This window comes from Meleagris gallopavo, chromosome 9, assembly GCF_000146605.3.
Source record: "Meleagris gallopavo isolate NT-WF06-2002-E0010 breed Aviagen turkey brand Nicholas breeding stock chromosome 9, Turkey_5.1, whole genome shotgun sequence".
In the NCBI taxonomy this organism is placed as follows: Eukaryota; Metazoa; Chordata; class Aves; order Galliformes; family Phasianidae; genus Meleagris; species Meleagris gallopavo.
Genome location: NC_015019.2, coordinates 615,877 through 629,274, shown reverse-complemented (window position 1 = coordinate 629,274; position 13,398 = coordinate 615,877). Strand labels below are relative to the sequence as shown.

At 54.7% G+C, this 13,398-nt stretch overlaps 3 protein-coding genes across 4 annotated transcripts; 1 reads left to right on the top strand and 2 right to left on the bottom strand.

Moving 5' to 3' along the window:
- Positions 1-2: 2 nt before the first annotated feature.
- On the top strand, positions 3-2,469 carry LOC100544502 (nuclear cap-binding protein subunit 2; the record flags this gene model as incomplete). The annotated part of the gene is made up of 3 exons (XM_010715129.2): positions 3-226; positions 914-1,052; positions 1,709-2,469. Coding segments are annotated over 3 exons (462 nt in total), but the record flags the coding sequence as incomplete, so codon positions are not given.
- Positions 2,470-3,527: 1,058 nt separating this feature from the next.
- On the bottom strand, positions 3,528-7,531 carry LOC100544344 (serine protease 23-like). 2 transcript variants are annotated; one of them, XM_010714982.3, is made up of 2 exons: positions 5,831-7,531; positions 3,528-5,728 (listed from the first exon to the last, which is right to left on the bottom strand). In XM_010714982.3, the coding sequence occupies exon 2, from the start codon at positions 5,716-5,718 to the stop codon at positions 4,663-4,665; it is 1,056 nt and encodes a 351-aa protein (XP_010713284.1). In that variant the 5' UTR covers positions 5,719-5,728; positions 5,831-7,531; the 3' UTR covers positions 3,528-4,662. The 2 variants fall into 2 exon arrangements, with proteins under 2 accessions (XP_010713284.1, XP_010713283.1); XM_010714981.3 differs by having other exon boundaries at positions 6,128-7,531.
- Positions 7,532-7,558: 27 nt separating this feature from the next.
- Positions 7,559-13,035, bottom strand: SLC7A3 (solute carrier family 7 member 3). The gene is made up of 11 exons (XM_010714979.3): positions 12,058-13,035; positions 11,700-11,858; positions 11,445-11,625; positions 11,225-11,337; positions 10,421-10,643; positions 10,112-10,251; positions 9,930-10,032; positions 9,285-9,496; positions 8,737-8,903; positions 8,405-8,513; positions 7,559-8,276 (listed from the first exon to the last, which is right to left on the bottom strand). The coding sequence occupies exons 1-11, from the start codon at positions 12,425-12,427 to the stop codon at positions 8,140-8,142; spliced, it is 1,914 nt and encodes a 637-aa protein (XP_010713281.1). The 5' UTR covers positions 12,428-13,035; the 3' UTR covers positions 7,559-8,139.
- Positions 13,036-13,398: the final 363 nt, after the last annotated feature.

The following is a 13,398-nucleotide window of genomic DNA, read 5'->3' as shown; positions in this document are numbered from 1 at the left end:
CGCCGCCGGGTGTGAGCCCGCCCTGTGCTCGGCTTTGCCCTCAGGGGAGCAAAAAGCTGCAGGAGAAGTTCCTGAAGATCTCCTCCACGCTGTACGTGGGCAACCTGTCCTTCTACACCACCGAAGAGCAGATCCAGGAGCTGTTCTCCAAGTGCGGCGATGTCAAGAGGATCGTCATGGGGCTGGACAAGATCAAGAAAACACCCTGCGGCTTCTGCTTTGTGGAGTATCCTTTCTGATCCCTACTTGCAGTAAGCTCAGCTGTCAGAAGCCCTGAAAGGCATGAAACTCACAGGGCTTCCTTCCAGGCACGTTGCTGCCTGCATTCCCACCACCACCCAAACCGTACTGTGTTGCCATGGGTGAAAGTCGTGCATGGATGCTGAGCCCTTGCATGGCCCAAGCTAAAGGCACGTGTTCATGTTCTCACCTTGGCTTCACACCTGCAGAACCAGCAGAGCGATCCATGGCGCTGCTCCCAAGCACAGGGAATGCGTTTGTGCACGTTGTGCTGTGAGCTGTCCCTGCAGAGCTCTCCTGTGAGGCCGGTGCCTCCTGCTCAAATTCAGTTGAGTTTAATATCGTATAAAAAAGCATCAGATTTCTTGCCCTTAGCATGGTTTTAACAATTTGTTTTATCTACTTGTGAAGTAAGTGATCCAAAGCTATTTCTTGTCTGTACAGGTAGCAACATTACAGTCAGAACCTGAGGAAGGAGTGGGAGCTATTTTCAGCTTGGATTTACACGAGTGCAGCTTTTTGATCCCATAGAAAAGAGCAGGAAAAGTAGCAAAGGCCGGAAGGCAGGGAAGGCTCTTCTGCTTCTTAAGTACAATGGTTTGTTATTGTTTGTTTTTTTTTTTCCTGCAGCCAACAAAATAGCACGTTTAGTTCTCCTTATAGTGTGTTTCAGATATTACACGAGAGCAGATGCTGAACATGCGATGCGATTTATCAATGGCACGCGGCTCGACGACCGCATCGTTCGGACGGACTGGGATGCAGGATTCAAGGAGGGACGGCAGTATGGAAGAGGAAAGACTGGTGGGCAGGTAAAGGCAATACCAGCTCAGACCTTGAATGCAATCTCCCTAGGGCGGTCCTGTTTTGCTCATTTTGTCTCATGCAGAACAAAGTGCAGATGGTAAGGAGCCAGCAATGAATCTTAGGTGATTTTGGTAGCCAGTGCTACCTTGGTATTAAGAGCTGGAAGTGTAACTGGTTACAACTGGACAGGATTCCACAATTCCTAACAGCACAAGCAGAATTGTCCTTGTTCCAGGCTAGCACTCTTTAAATGATGCAGAATTTGAATAGAAAGGGAGTGCAATTTCTAAATCAATCTCATGATCCATCAGTTTGCACTGTGAGAAGCTAGATTTCCCTTGCAGATTTCTGGAGGGCTGGGGAAGGGAGAAATGCTTTGGAGGCCAAGCCTAGCAATTCAGAAGGTTGGAAGCTGGATGACAAAGCTGAATCAAAATATTTTGGGATCTTTGCTTTCCCTCTAAAAAGTCATCAGCCAGCAGATATATCTTCACTTGTCACTTGCACCATCTGTCTGGGTTGTTGGTGGATTGTTTGAAGGGATTTCAAATTGAGTCAAACTACTCACCTGAACTTCATTTCTCAACCTACTGAGCAAGGAAATGGTGATGACTGTGAAGCCCAGCATAATGCTAATGTCTGTGTTACTGCCTTGCTCCAGGTGCGAGATGAATACCGGACAGACTACGATGTGGGAAGAGGCGGTTTTGGCAAGATTATACAGATGCAGAAGGCAAATCAACAGCCTGCAGTCTATTAATTGCCTCATGGGTTTTAGCTCATAGAGGGCTCTGTTCTTCTTGAGCTAGCCGTGTTCTCGTGTTTTGGATTGGGGTAGGGAGTGAGATCCAAGTTCCAGCAAAAGGTGACCCTCCTTAGATTGTGGATATACATGTGTTCATTCCCCCTTTCTTCTGGGTTAGAGAGGATGTTCTGTGCTGATACAGGGCAACAAGGGAAACAAACGGACAACTCTGCAGGATTCTGGTAAGAAGAAATGCAGCATGTCACACGCACCTCATGCTAGGATGTACTCTTTGCATTACAGCTAAGGGGTTGGCTTCTTCGAAGCCATGTTTGCAGCTGTGGTTGCTCTCAGATAAAACTTTGTGAACTGTGCCACTGTTGGAGCCCTCTGGGTGCCCAGGCACTTTGTTGGGATGCACGGAAGTTTCAGAGTTCTAATTTACAAGCTCATCTGCTTACAAAGCAGTATCACTATTTGGGTGAGAGAAGCTGAGCAAGGTCTTGCTGTCCACTTGGAGGTGCTTGCCTGTACATCTAGCCCTTGGGTTGGTCGTGGCCTGCAGAACCTTTGTCTTTATGATGCCCCAGTGCTGCCTGCTTTTTCAAATCCTCACTGTTTGGCATGATTTTGTTAAAAGTTTCTTTCAATTTTTTAAATAAACAGTGAGTCCTGTACCTGTTGCAATCTGTTCATCAAAACCTCAGGCTCTATGACAAGAGCTGGAGGGAACATTTCCTGGTGGTATTTTAAAGTTGCTGTCACTTGCAAACACAAAATGGAGGGCATACTAAAGGAGGGCACATGTCTCGCTGTATTTCTGTTGGCTTCCCCTCTTCTGCTTTGCAATAGCTGATGGCTGATATCAGGGGGAAACTGCTTATAAAGTGTACAGCTGCTCTGAATAAGAAATCCTTACATTTCATACCAACAGATTCCGGGAAAACTTCTGATCTTGTCAATTGTTCCACAGTGTGAGACATATATGAAGCAATACAAAAGTGTAATGTGCATTTCAGAGAAGAAGGAACCAGAAACTCCCCTCCCTGTATTGATGACAGACTTTCTTCCCCATTTAAGAGAAGCATGGCTGATACTCTTACATTTTTCCTATGTCCAAATAAGGGACCAGAGAAGAATAAAACCCCCACTGATCTATCCCCCAAAACCTCCCAGACAGGGTTAGTGATTTCATTGGACAAATTAAATTCTGACTAATTTGGTTTAGTATGATGTAAATAATAGTAGCTGCTCCTTGTCCAGTAGTATGTAATCACGATTTTTCATGCGCTGTCTCATCCAAGATAATACATACTGTTCTGTTGCACGCCCATGTGCAAACCAGGCATTATAATTTATTTTAACTCTCACATTACAGCTGAGGAGGATGGAATGGTAGCATTAATGTCTTGAAATGTCTCCTACTTGCTTGTTTTGCAAGTCAGGTTGCTGCATTCTGACATCTGTCACAAGTCTTGAAGGAGCTGCACGTTTAGACCTCACCTGACTGAAGGAAATGACAGAGTTGACAAGCCTGTGATACGAGCTGCCCCTGAGATGCACTGAAAAGGAGCAGGATGTTGAATTTAAAGGGAAAAATCTAAGCAGCTGTCTGCCCAGCCTGGCAAAGCAGCATCACATGAGGTCCTTTGGGGAGATACGGATTACATAGAAAAATTGCTTGGGCAAACAGCTAGCAGAAGGGAAGTTGTGAGAAAAACAGGGAAATCTGCTGTGAAACTCTTCTAGTAGCAACAGAATCTCATTTATATGAGGTAGGGAAACAAGGCAAGCTCTCAGTTTGCCCCTGATATGCCCTGTTGGTCACGTAATTCCTGTGTGTGTGACAGAACATGTAGAAAAATGTTTAGTCGAGCACCTGCGTGGGCTGTTCCATGGTTGTGGCAGGCATGTCTGTCCCTGCTTCTCAAGATACTGCAATTTCTTCTCTGCACAGGTCTGCATGTCCTGCTCATCTCTGCCTGGAGGGAGAGTACCTCCCTCCTTACGCAGGTCCCAGACCAGTGTTGGCAAGCTGTGCACCATTCCCCTTTCGGCATAACATTTGCAAAGAGATTTGTGCTGACATTTATTCAAATACATGTATTTGCTTAAAAGAATCCATCTCAAATACTACAGCTGTAGTAAATGCCTTCCTTCTAAAGCCACCCATCCCACAGAGAATTAAAGAGAGATGAGAAGGTTTACAAGTAAGTAGGCAATCCCAGCTCTTAGCCTTTGCTGCAGCATGTAGGTACCTACATGGCACCACACTGCAGCAGTCAGAAGAGCCATCCTTGCCAGGGGTGTGATCAAAAACCAGTGCTGCCAGCATGCTGGAGCAGCCCCTCCTGCCCTGGCTGCACTCCTTGCTGGAGCACTGTGCCCAAAAACCTCAGGCTCCAGGGTTGCTTTCCAGGCATCTTTCATCAGGCACACAAAGGCGCCGTTAGAAGAAAAAGTCCTTTGTCCTCACAGAACTGGGGCAGTGCCGAGCAGGGCAGCACAGCCAGCAAACCGAGACACCTGAAGTGACCCAAGGGAAACAGTGCAGCTGGAAAACAGGCATGCAGTGACCAACTGTAAGAGCTGCTAGCAGTTAACCTGCTGCAGGTAGCAGCCCAGACCTGACTCTCTAGCAAAGAAGTCCGATGTTGAGTTCACCAGAAGAGCTTTAAACACTCTTCAGGCTTAGCCGAGTCTCTCCACTGGATCCTGTGTGTGTTGCAGAGACCTTGTCACTCCAGGATAGAATTAAGTTTAGCAGCAGAGCAGTTCTGGCAGGCAGCGCTCCTCACACTCATCCTCACTCACAAACACCACGCTCAGAGCCGTCTGCACTGGGGACGGGAGGAGGAAGGCTCCAGTTCTCATTCATTCTGGCAGCCTTTATAGTCCCCTCTGATCCAATAACAAATCTGAGCAAACTTGGGAGCAGTCAGGCGAACAGCAACGTTATAGTCGTGCTGCTCCCCCCCCACTTCCAGCCACTGATGCCCAGAGAAGATGCCGATCACCTTCCTCTCCCACTTGTGCCGCACGGGATCCCACACCTTGCCATACACCCCAGAGCCAGATGCGCCAGGCCTGGCATCACAGTGCTGGTAGATGAGGTGTGCCGTCTCATCTTCCACCCCACAGAAGCGGTACACCAGCTCTCCCGGCCGGTCACTGTCAAACCCTGAGAAATGAATCCTTTTCCCAGCCATTTCCTCCGCTGCCGGAGCCACAGTCAGCTCCATGTGCGGGCGCCGGTGCGGTCTGCGCAGCTCCAAAAGGGCGTAATCATAGTCCATGCTGACCGAGTTGAGGCTCTGGATCCAACCCTTGGGCACCTGCGTGCGCCGCACACGAGCCCAGCGCATCACCGGCCTCCCCGTGCCATTGGCTGGCGTCAGGAAGCCCACCTTGATCTTCTTGGCACCCTTCACATAGTCTCGGCCATCGTGGACACAGTGGGCAGCCGTGAGGACGTGCTGCTCGGACACCAGCACCCCCGTGCACCCCGTGGAGATCTTAACTGTGGTGGAGAAGGGGTAGTCCATCAGGAAGTGGTTCCCACTGATGGAAAACCGCCCATCCGTGCCGTAAATCTGTCGCTTGCGCCGCATGCGTCTCCTCGGCCACCTCCTCTCCGTGCTGCCCTCACCGGGGCTCAGCTCCACCGTGGTGAGAGTGCGGGTGCCGTTGGCGTACAGCGTCTCATAAAAGAGGTACTCCTGGAAGTCCTGGGGGAGCAGGGCGGCCTCCCTCCGGACACACGCCTGGTCACAGCGTGTAGCCAACTCCAGCACGGCCCGTGCCGAGAACTGCGCTCTGCCCAGCTGCACCGTGGACCGGGGAACGAGGGTGGGAAGCGAACTCCCAGCTGCGGTCCTGGGAAGGAAGGAAAGCAGGAGGATGGCAATCACCTGGCAGCGAGTCATCTTTCCAAACCTGCAAAGGCAAAGCAAGGAGACCATTAAGCCTGCCCGATTAGAGCCAGCCACCTGCTGCGGCTCAGGGCTCGGGGATTATCACATGCACGTGGCCCCTCACCAGCTGCTGGGTTGTGCATGCTAAGCTGCTGCCTGGAGCTGTGTGACTAACTAGAGATGATAGAAATCTACCCCAGCCTTTGATCTGCAGCTCTTTTGGATGGCAATGCCCGGCGGTGCTGCAGGAGTACTGCAGGAATACCACGAGTGGATGAGTTTCCTCTGTCACGCCACAAGTCCTGCTGCTCTGACGTGGATCCCCTGGATTCCAAGGCTCAGCCCTGCCAACACCGCACGTCCCACCCAGCAGCTGCAGCACCCGGTGACCCGCGGGGAGGATGAGGAGGTGAGACAGTACCTGCTGCCTGAAGAGGGAGATGACAGCTCTGTCCCACTGTTCCTACAGGGGAGAGGAAGGTGCATGAGCTCCAGGGCTACACTTGAGTTGAAGTATTTGGTGTCACAGTGCGGCGAGGACAAGGCAGCCTGTGTTAACTCCAAGGTGGATTGCTGCACCCCATCTAAAACTCAATCTGCCATCGCTTTTCCATGTGCCAGGGCCACCCCTTGTCCATGGGGCAGGTTCTACAGCTCCCTGCACTGCTCAGCCCTCTGCTCCCATCCTGACCTCAGAGTACTGAGTTGGACATATCAACTGGAGCACAAGATGAGCCCCGTGTCCCCAAGGCAGCCGGGGTCTGTGCAGACACGTGGCAGCACGCTGGGTTATGAAAGTCGCAGGAGAGTGGGGGTGGAGCCTTGCAGGGAGGCTGAGAGCCACGAGCTCTGCCCTCCACACCCTGACTCCTCGTGCTGCAGCTGGGCCTCATCCCAGATTTCCCCATCCCCATCCACTGCCCTTGCAGGGCTCATCCAGTGCCGTGCTCCAGGGAAGCCCCACAGCTGTCCCTGGCATTAATGAGCCAAGGTTCATCCCCTCACCCAAAAAGGAGCATCTCCGCAGCTCCCTCCCATGTGAGGGAGCACCACATCCCTATAGAAGGATCTCAGTCCCTATAGAGGGATCTCATCCGGCGAGGCAGCAGTTAAAGCAGTGGGAGCAGCACAGGCATTTCCCTGGGTCGTTCAGCTTGCTCAGGCTCCAGGGCCTCATTGCCGCCTCCCCAGCGATCCGCTGGCTGGATAAGGAGGCGGAAGTCTGTTTCATGCTGCCCCGGGGCTGGAACAGCATTGCCCATGTGAGCGAGTGTGGGCACTGCCGTGCTCATGGACATGCACGTGGATGTGGGGTGCAGTGGGGTGACAGCCCCCCTCCTCCCCACAGAGCCCTGGGGCTGAGCCATGGGGCCGAGCCATGGGGCCCTCCCTGCTGGCCGAGCGCTGACCCTGTTCTGCTGCCAGGAAACGCCAAACCCACGTAAGATCCATCTGCCCTAAATTAGTTTATTTATTTCACAAAATAATCTGTCAGGGCTGATTGAGACCAGACCGGAATCTGGGAAATCGTCTTCAGCCCAGTTCCTGGCTGTGCCTCCCCCGCAGGCCCAGCGGGAGCCCAGGGGCTATTTCTGAAGTCTTTACAGCAGCACTGGGATGTGATGACACACTGCCATGTGGCACAGGGCCCAGCCCACTGCTATCCCACACCTCAGTACCAGGAGTAAGAGGCTGGGTGCCCCACACCCTGCTTCCCATCAGCATGTGCCCATTGAGACACAAGGACAGCCCCATCCCCCAGCCCAGGCTGCAGGACACAGGCACTGAAGTGAGATGCAACTGAACCAACAGAGCCAAGCAGTTTAAAAAAACAAAAAACAAAAACACCACAAACTATTTAGACTTCAATAAGTATAAAAAATCGACACTGAAATTCCAATTGTACCAAGGCATACAAGGTTGGACACTCATGTCTACACTGCAGACATCATCACAAGTAGCTGAGTGTGATGTTCACACCAAGCAAATGGGTCCAGCAGCACAGGGCTCAGCACGGGCACAGGATTGTATTGGGGCTGCAGGTGCTGAGCCCTGTGCTGCTGCAGGGCACTGGGCAGTACTGGGACTGCTCAACTTCAGTCACACTTGCACTGACACAAATACAACAGTACCACCACATGGAGTGTCCCGTTGGCAGGAGAAGCAGGATGTGACAGCAGCTTTCACACTGGGAGGGCCGTATCGGTGTCATTGCCCCTCGGCGGGGTGGAACAGCCCCCGGGCCAACAGCATTCCCCCAGCCCGGGGTCTCCTCTCCACAACCCCTGCTCAGCGAGGGGAAAGGGCAGCGCACGGCAGACTCTGGGCTCAGGCCCCATGGGATGGCTGTGCTGAGCAGTCTGTGGTCTCATACCAGCACTGCAGTACTGACAGTCCTCCGAGTAGTGATGTTGATCACAACTACCACCTGTCTCAGATTGCAGCAGCTCCAGGGCTGAGCTCCATTCCGGGGTGGTGTAGAGGGTTTTCTGTCGTGGAACCTCGAAGCTCTTTTGCATTTTTCCCTTCCACGCTGTTCCGAATGCCATAGCCAAAGTATATCATGAAACCTGCAAAAGTTCATGCAATGAGACACATGGCAGGGAACAGCCTCCCCGGGCCACCAACAGACAGAAGCTGGAGCAATGAGATACCCACAAGGCTTGGGGCACACCACACTACCCGCTGGAACACCTACCCACAGCCATCCAGATGGCAAAGCGCACCCAGGTGCCGGTACTCAGCTGCACCATCAGCAGGATGTTAACAAAGATGCTGCAGAGTGGAAGGAGTGGGAGGAAAGGTACCTGCGAGAGACAAGACGTGCCACCTTAGCCATGCCCAAGGGAACCATGGCTAGGCTAAGGAATGCTCTGCCACCTGGGTGTTTCCATTCCAGAGGCAGTGCCTTAGAGCCGTGTCTCTGGGCTCCGGACATTACTGGATGGTGGAAGCCCGGCAGCCAGCCCAGCAGATCCTGCGCCAACCTTGGGTGCAGAGAGGTGCAGAGCTCTTGGAGGCTGCACTCACCTTGAAGTTCAGCCGCGCATTGCTCTGTGGCTGCCTCCAAATGATGATGGTGGGGATAAGCAGAGCCACGAGGAGCAGCACCAGGACCAAGATGGAGGCAACGTTGGCCTCCTTCAGCGCCTTTACCTGGAGGGTCAGCACCACGCAGATGATCGTTACCAGCACAGCTGCAAGAGAAGAGCCCATCACCATGCTGCACAGCGTGTGGCTGTATAGACCTCCCTGCCACCCTGTGGGTTGCTAGGCTGAGCCACCCCCTCCTCCTGGTCACATATAGGTCCTCCAACACCCACCCCAAGGCCTTGGGGAAGCACTTTGCCAGGAGGAACTCAGCCTGGCAAGCAGAGTGAAGCTTGTGCTCAGCTGGGCTCAAACCCAGTTCTGGCGCTTCCCCAGGCTCTACTGGGCTGCCTTGCTCTGCCTGCACAATGAAACCATTGACCAAAGCTCCCCAGGTCTGCAGGGACCAACACGCCCCAACCCCTGGCACAGCAACGAGCCAGCGATGCCGCAGGACATGCAGGAGCCGCTGCCTCCCACTCACTCACCCATGATTGAGACGCAGATGTAGACAATGCGCCCTGAGAGCGCTGTGGGAGTGTCTGCAGATGGATTGAAGAGTGCTGTAAGGGACAGCGTCTCCTTCTGTTTGGTGCCCGTGGCAGCGATGTTTGGGTTCATGACAACTCTCTCCTCCTCGTTCCCATTCAGCTCCAGCATCTCCATGGCCTTTGGAGAGTTCAGTTGCCCAGGCTGGTACCTGCACACAGCAGACCTGCTCAGTGCTGCACAAACTACAGCGAAGTATGAGGAAGTTCCAACCCCGGGGATACAATAGCACCCATCGTTCCCCTCCTGCTCCCCCAACCCCTTGCTGGGAAGCAGCAGTCCCATGGATGGCACAGCTACACAGAGGGTGGTGGGGTCACCATCCCTGGAAGTGTTCCAGAACCAGAACCATGGAAATGTGGTACTGAGGGACTTGGTGATGGGCATGGTGGAATGGGTTGGGTTTGGACTTGGGGATCTTAGCTTTTTTTTCCAACCTCAACGATTTTATGGCGTGCCCGGATGCCCCAAGCAACCTTTATCTCACGGCTTGAGCCGTGGCCACAAGCCCTACGCTGTCTACAAGGTGCATCCACCCAAGGGACTGTGGTGAAGGGACACTTGGCATAAGAGGTGGCACCCACCGGAGGATGAGCACACACACGGCGACCAGGGAGTAAGCCAGCAGCGTGCCGATCGACATGAGGTCCACCAGGTCTTTCAGGTCAAGCAGGAAGGCCAATACCGCTGCAACGAGGACGGAAAGCATGAGCACAGCACTGGGCTGCAGGGCGATTGAGAGCAAGATGGCCACAAGGAGTGTTACCCGCGAGCAGCCCTGAGGTGATGGTGGCCGAGAGAGGAGTCTTGGTGCGGCTGTTGATTTTGGAGAGGAACTTGAAGAGCAGCCCATCCTCCGCCATGGCGTAGATCACACGTGGCATGGGAAACATGGAGCCCAGCAAGCTGCCGTGGGGAGAATTGGCTCAGGGCTGGCCAGAGGGCCAGCAGTCAGGGGGAGAAGGAACTGGCTTGTGCCGGGGGAAGGACGGAAGTCACACAGGGCAAAGCCTGGGACAGGTATCCCCAGCCCTGTGCTGGGCCGGGTGATACCACAAAGAGAAGTTGGACCTACCTGGTGGAGAGTGCACAGAGCGAGCCAATGGCAACGGCATAGCGGGCGGGCTCCCAGCCCACCGCCTTGAAAGCCTCGGGCAGCGGGCTCTTCTTGTTCAGCAGGAAGTAGGGAACCATCAGCGTGAGGGCTGCGGAGACCCCGAAATAGGCCACGAAGCAGATGAGGAGGGACACAATGATGCCGATGGGGATGGAGCGCTGCGGGTTCCTGGCTTCCTCCCCTATGTGGAGGAAAGAGGCAGAGTCCGTCCCCATCCATCCTTGCGGCCGTGCCCAGCCCCACACCCCAGCCTGCAGCTCCTGGTAAATCAGCTCTCTGCATAAGCACTGGTGTAGTGATGCAGCAATGCACCCACGGTGCCCTCTGCCTTGAGCTTTTGCTCCTTGCAGCACTGCACTCCCCACCAGAGGCTCTGCAGCCAGCAGAGGCACAGAGGCTGTGCAGAACAGCCTGTACCAGCAACCTGCTGAGCAGAGTCCTGGGGGAAGGAGAGGAAATGAAGAGGGCTCCCCGCACAACAGAGCAACTAAGTTCATGCAGAACCGACATTTTAAGAAAAAATCTAATATTGCTTGAGGCCAGGAAATAAGCAGAAGCAGCAGCAATTCCCAGCACTCGGCTCTGCAGCTGGAAGGCTCCCTGCAGCCCTGTTCTCACCACACTTCGCAGGGAGCCTTTGATATGGGCAGCCGAGGCGCTCTGTGCGGTGCAGCTGGGGACGGGCTGTTCCCACAGCAGCAGGGAGCACCGCGCTCCTCCCCGAGCAGCTCCAGCAGCTGCCCCGCTCCGAGCATTCTCTACCTGTGGTGGCGATGCAGTCGAAACCCACGAAGGCGTAGAAACACGTGGCGGCACCCATCAGGACCCCTTCCAGCTTAAAGGGGACAAACCCACCGGAGCCGAAGGTTTTTATTCTGGAAGAAGGGAGGAGAGCAGTTGGGGCATCACCACACAACACGGTACCATCCTTATGCCACATAGCGCTGGCCAGACTCCATCGCGGCACGCTCACTGTCCTCACCTGACCTCCTCTGGCTCATCTGAGTGTGTGAGGTTGATGTAATCCTCCACCGTGAGCTGCCAGTTCTTGATGTCTCCCTTGATGCAGCCGGCGATGAAGACGAAGGCCAACACCAGCAGGTTCACCGCCGTGAAGATTTTGTTCACCAGGGCGGATTCGCTGACACCGAAGGTCAGCAGTGCTGGGAATCGAGGGGTGAACGGGCTGCACCCGCACTGCATCACCGCAGTGCCGCCGAGCCGCTCCGACACTCACCAGTGAGCAACGCGATCAGGATCAACGCGAAGAAGTCCGGGCGCTCGGCCAGCACCCCCGGCAGGTGCAGCGTGGTCTTGTTCATGAAGAAGGTGGAGATTTGGTTGCCGATGATGTTGTCGAACGCCGCGCTCCAGGCTCGGGCCACGCTGGCTGTGCCTGGCCAACAGCAAAGCTGCTTATCGATCCGAGCCCTGCACACAAGTGCCAAGGCAGAGCAGCACCAATCCCATCACACAGCCATGCGGATCCCCAAAGCACCCAGCCTGCACCCTGCTCCCATGCCCCGCTATGGTGCTGCTCACCGGGACGCGTGCCGGCCCCACACTTCCCACCTCCATCCGGCCGAGCCACGTACCTATCACGTAGGACAGGATGAGGTTCCAGCCGGTGGTGAAAGCCCAGATCTCACCAACTGTGACATAACTGTAGAGGTAGGCAGAGCCGGTCTTGGGGACGCGGGCTCCAAACTCTGCATAGCAAAGCCCAGCCAGTATCGATGACAGCGCGGCCACCAGGAAGCAGAGGACGATGGATGGACCAGCGGTATCCTTGGCCACTTCCCCGGTCAGCACGTACACACCAGCACCCAGCGTGCTGCCCACCCCCAGGGCAATGAGGTCCAGCGTGGAGAGGCAGCGAGCAAAGCGCGTCTCCTCGGAGCTCAGATCCACCACGCGCCGGCGGATCAGCTTCTTCCCAAGGCTGCTCATTTTTCCCCCGAACATTTTGTCCTCTCGCTGCTCAGAAGCCCTGCAAGAGAAATTGTTGTAGCAGCGTGAAACTCAGCATCCCTCATGGAGCTGAATCCACGCAGCAGCAATGCCACTGCCACCCCATGGGAGCAGCAGTCCCTTGGCTGGCCCATCGGCATAGAGCTCCAGGTACATCACTGGGATGGAGACCAGCAGTGCAGGGCTGCACACCCACCTGCACAGTCGCTGCACCAGGAAGGCGAGCTGGAGACAAACCCAGCACAAGTCCACACACAAGCACAAGCACAAAACGGGCTCCTTAAACAAACACTGTGTGGTCCCAGCCCCGAGGGCCTGGGCACATCCCAGAGCTTGCCCCGCTGTCTTTGAGCAACTCCCCACGTTTGGCACACGGAGATCTCTCGGCCCAAACTTGACTGCTTGGCACAACCCTCCCAATGAGGTGCGTGTGGGTGTGTGCAGAAGCAAAGGTAGGGAGACCAAACGTGTTGGGCTGAATCACATGAAGACATTCGTTCCTCCCAACATCAGCACTGCACCCTCGCTGGGGATGCATGGCCAGACACGCAGTGAGCACAGCGCGAGGCTCCCATGAAGCCAACATCAGCACGCATCCCCTGCACACACACAGCCCGCGCCCCAGGGCCGTGCATGGGCTCAATGTGCCACCCCCAGCCCCACACTCAGCTATCCCCAAAAACGCTCTGGATTGTGAGCATCCCATGGAGCTGCCCGTGGGGAATGGGCACAGAGTGAGAGATACGGCTCTGGGCAGCCTGGTCTGGTGGTTGGCAACCCTGCATATAGCAGGGGAGTTGAAAACAGATGATCACCGTCGTCCTTTTCAAGCCAGGCCATTCCAGGATCCTATAATTCTATTCTATGCCCACGTTGACAGAATCACAGGGCTTGGGGAGGACCTGTGGGGGTCACGGAGTCCCAGCCCTAACGCAGGTTCCTACAGCACGTTATACAGGCGGGTC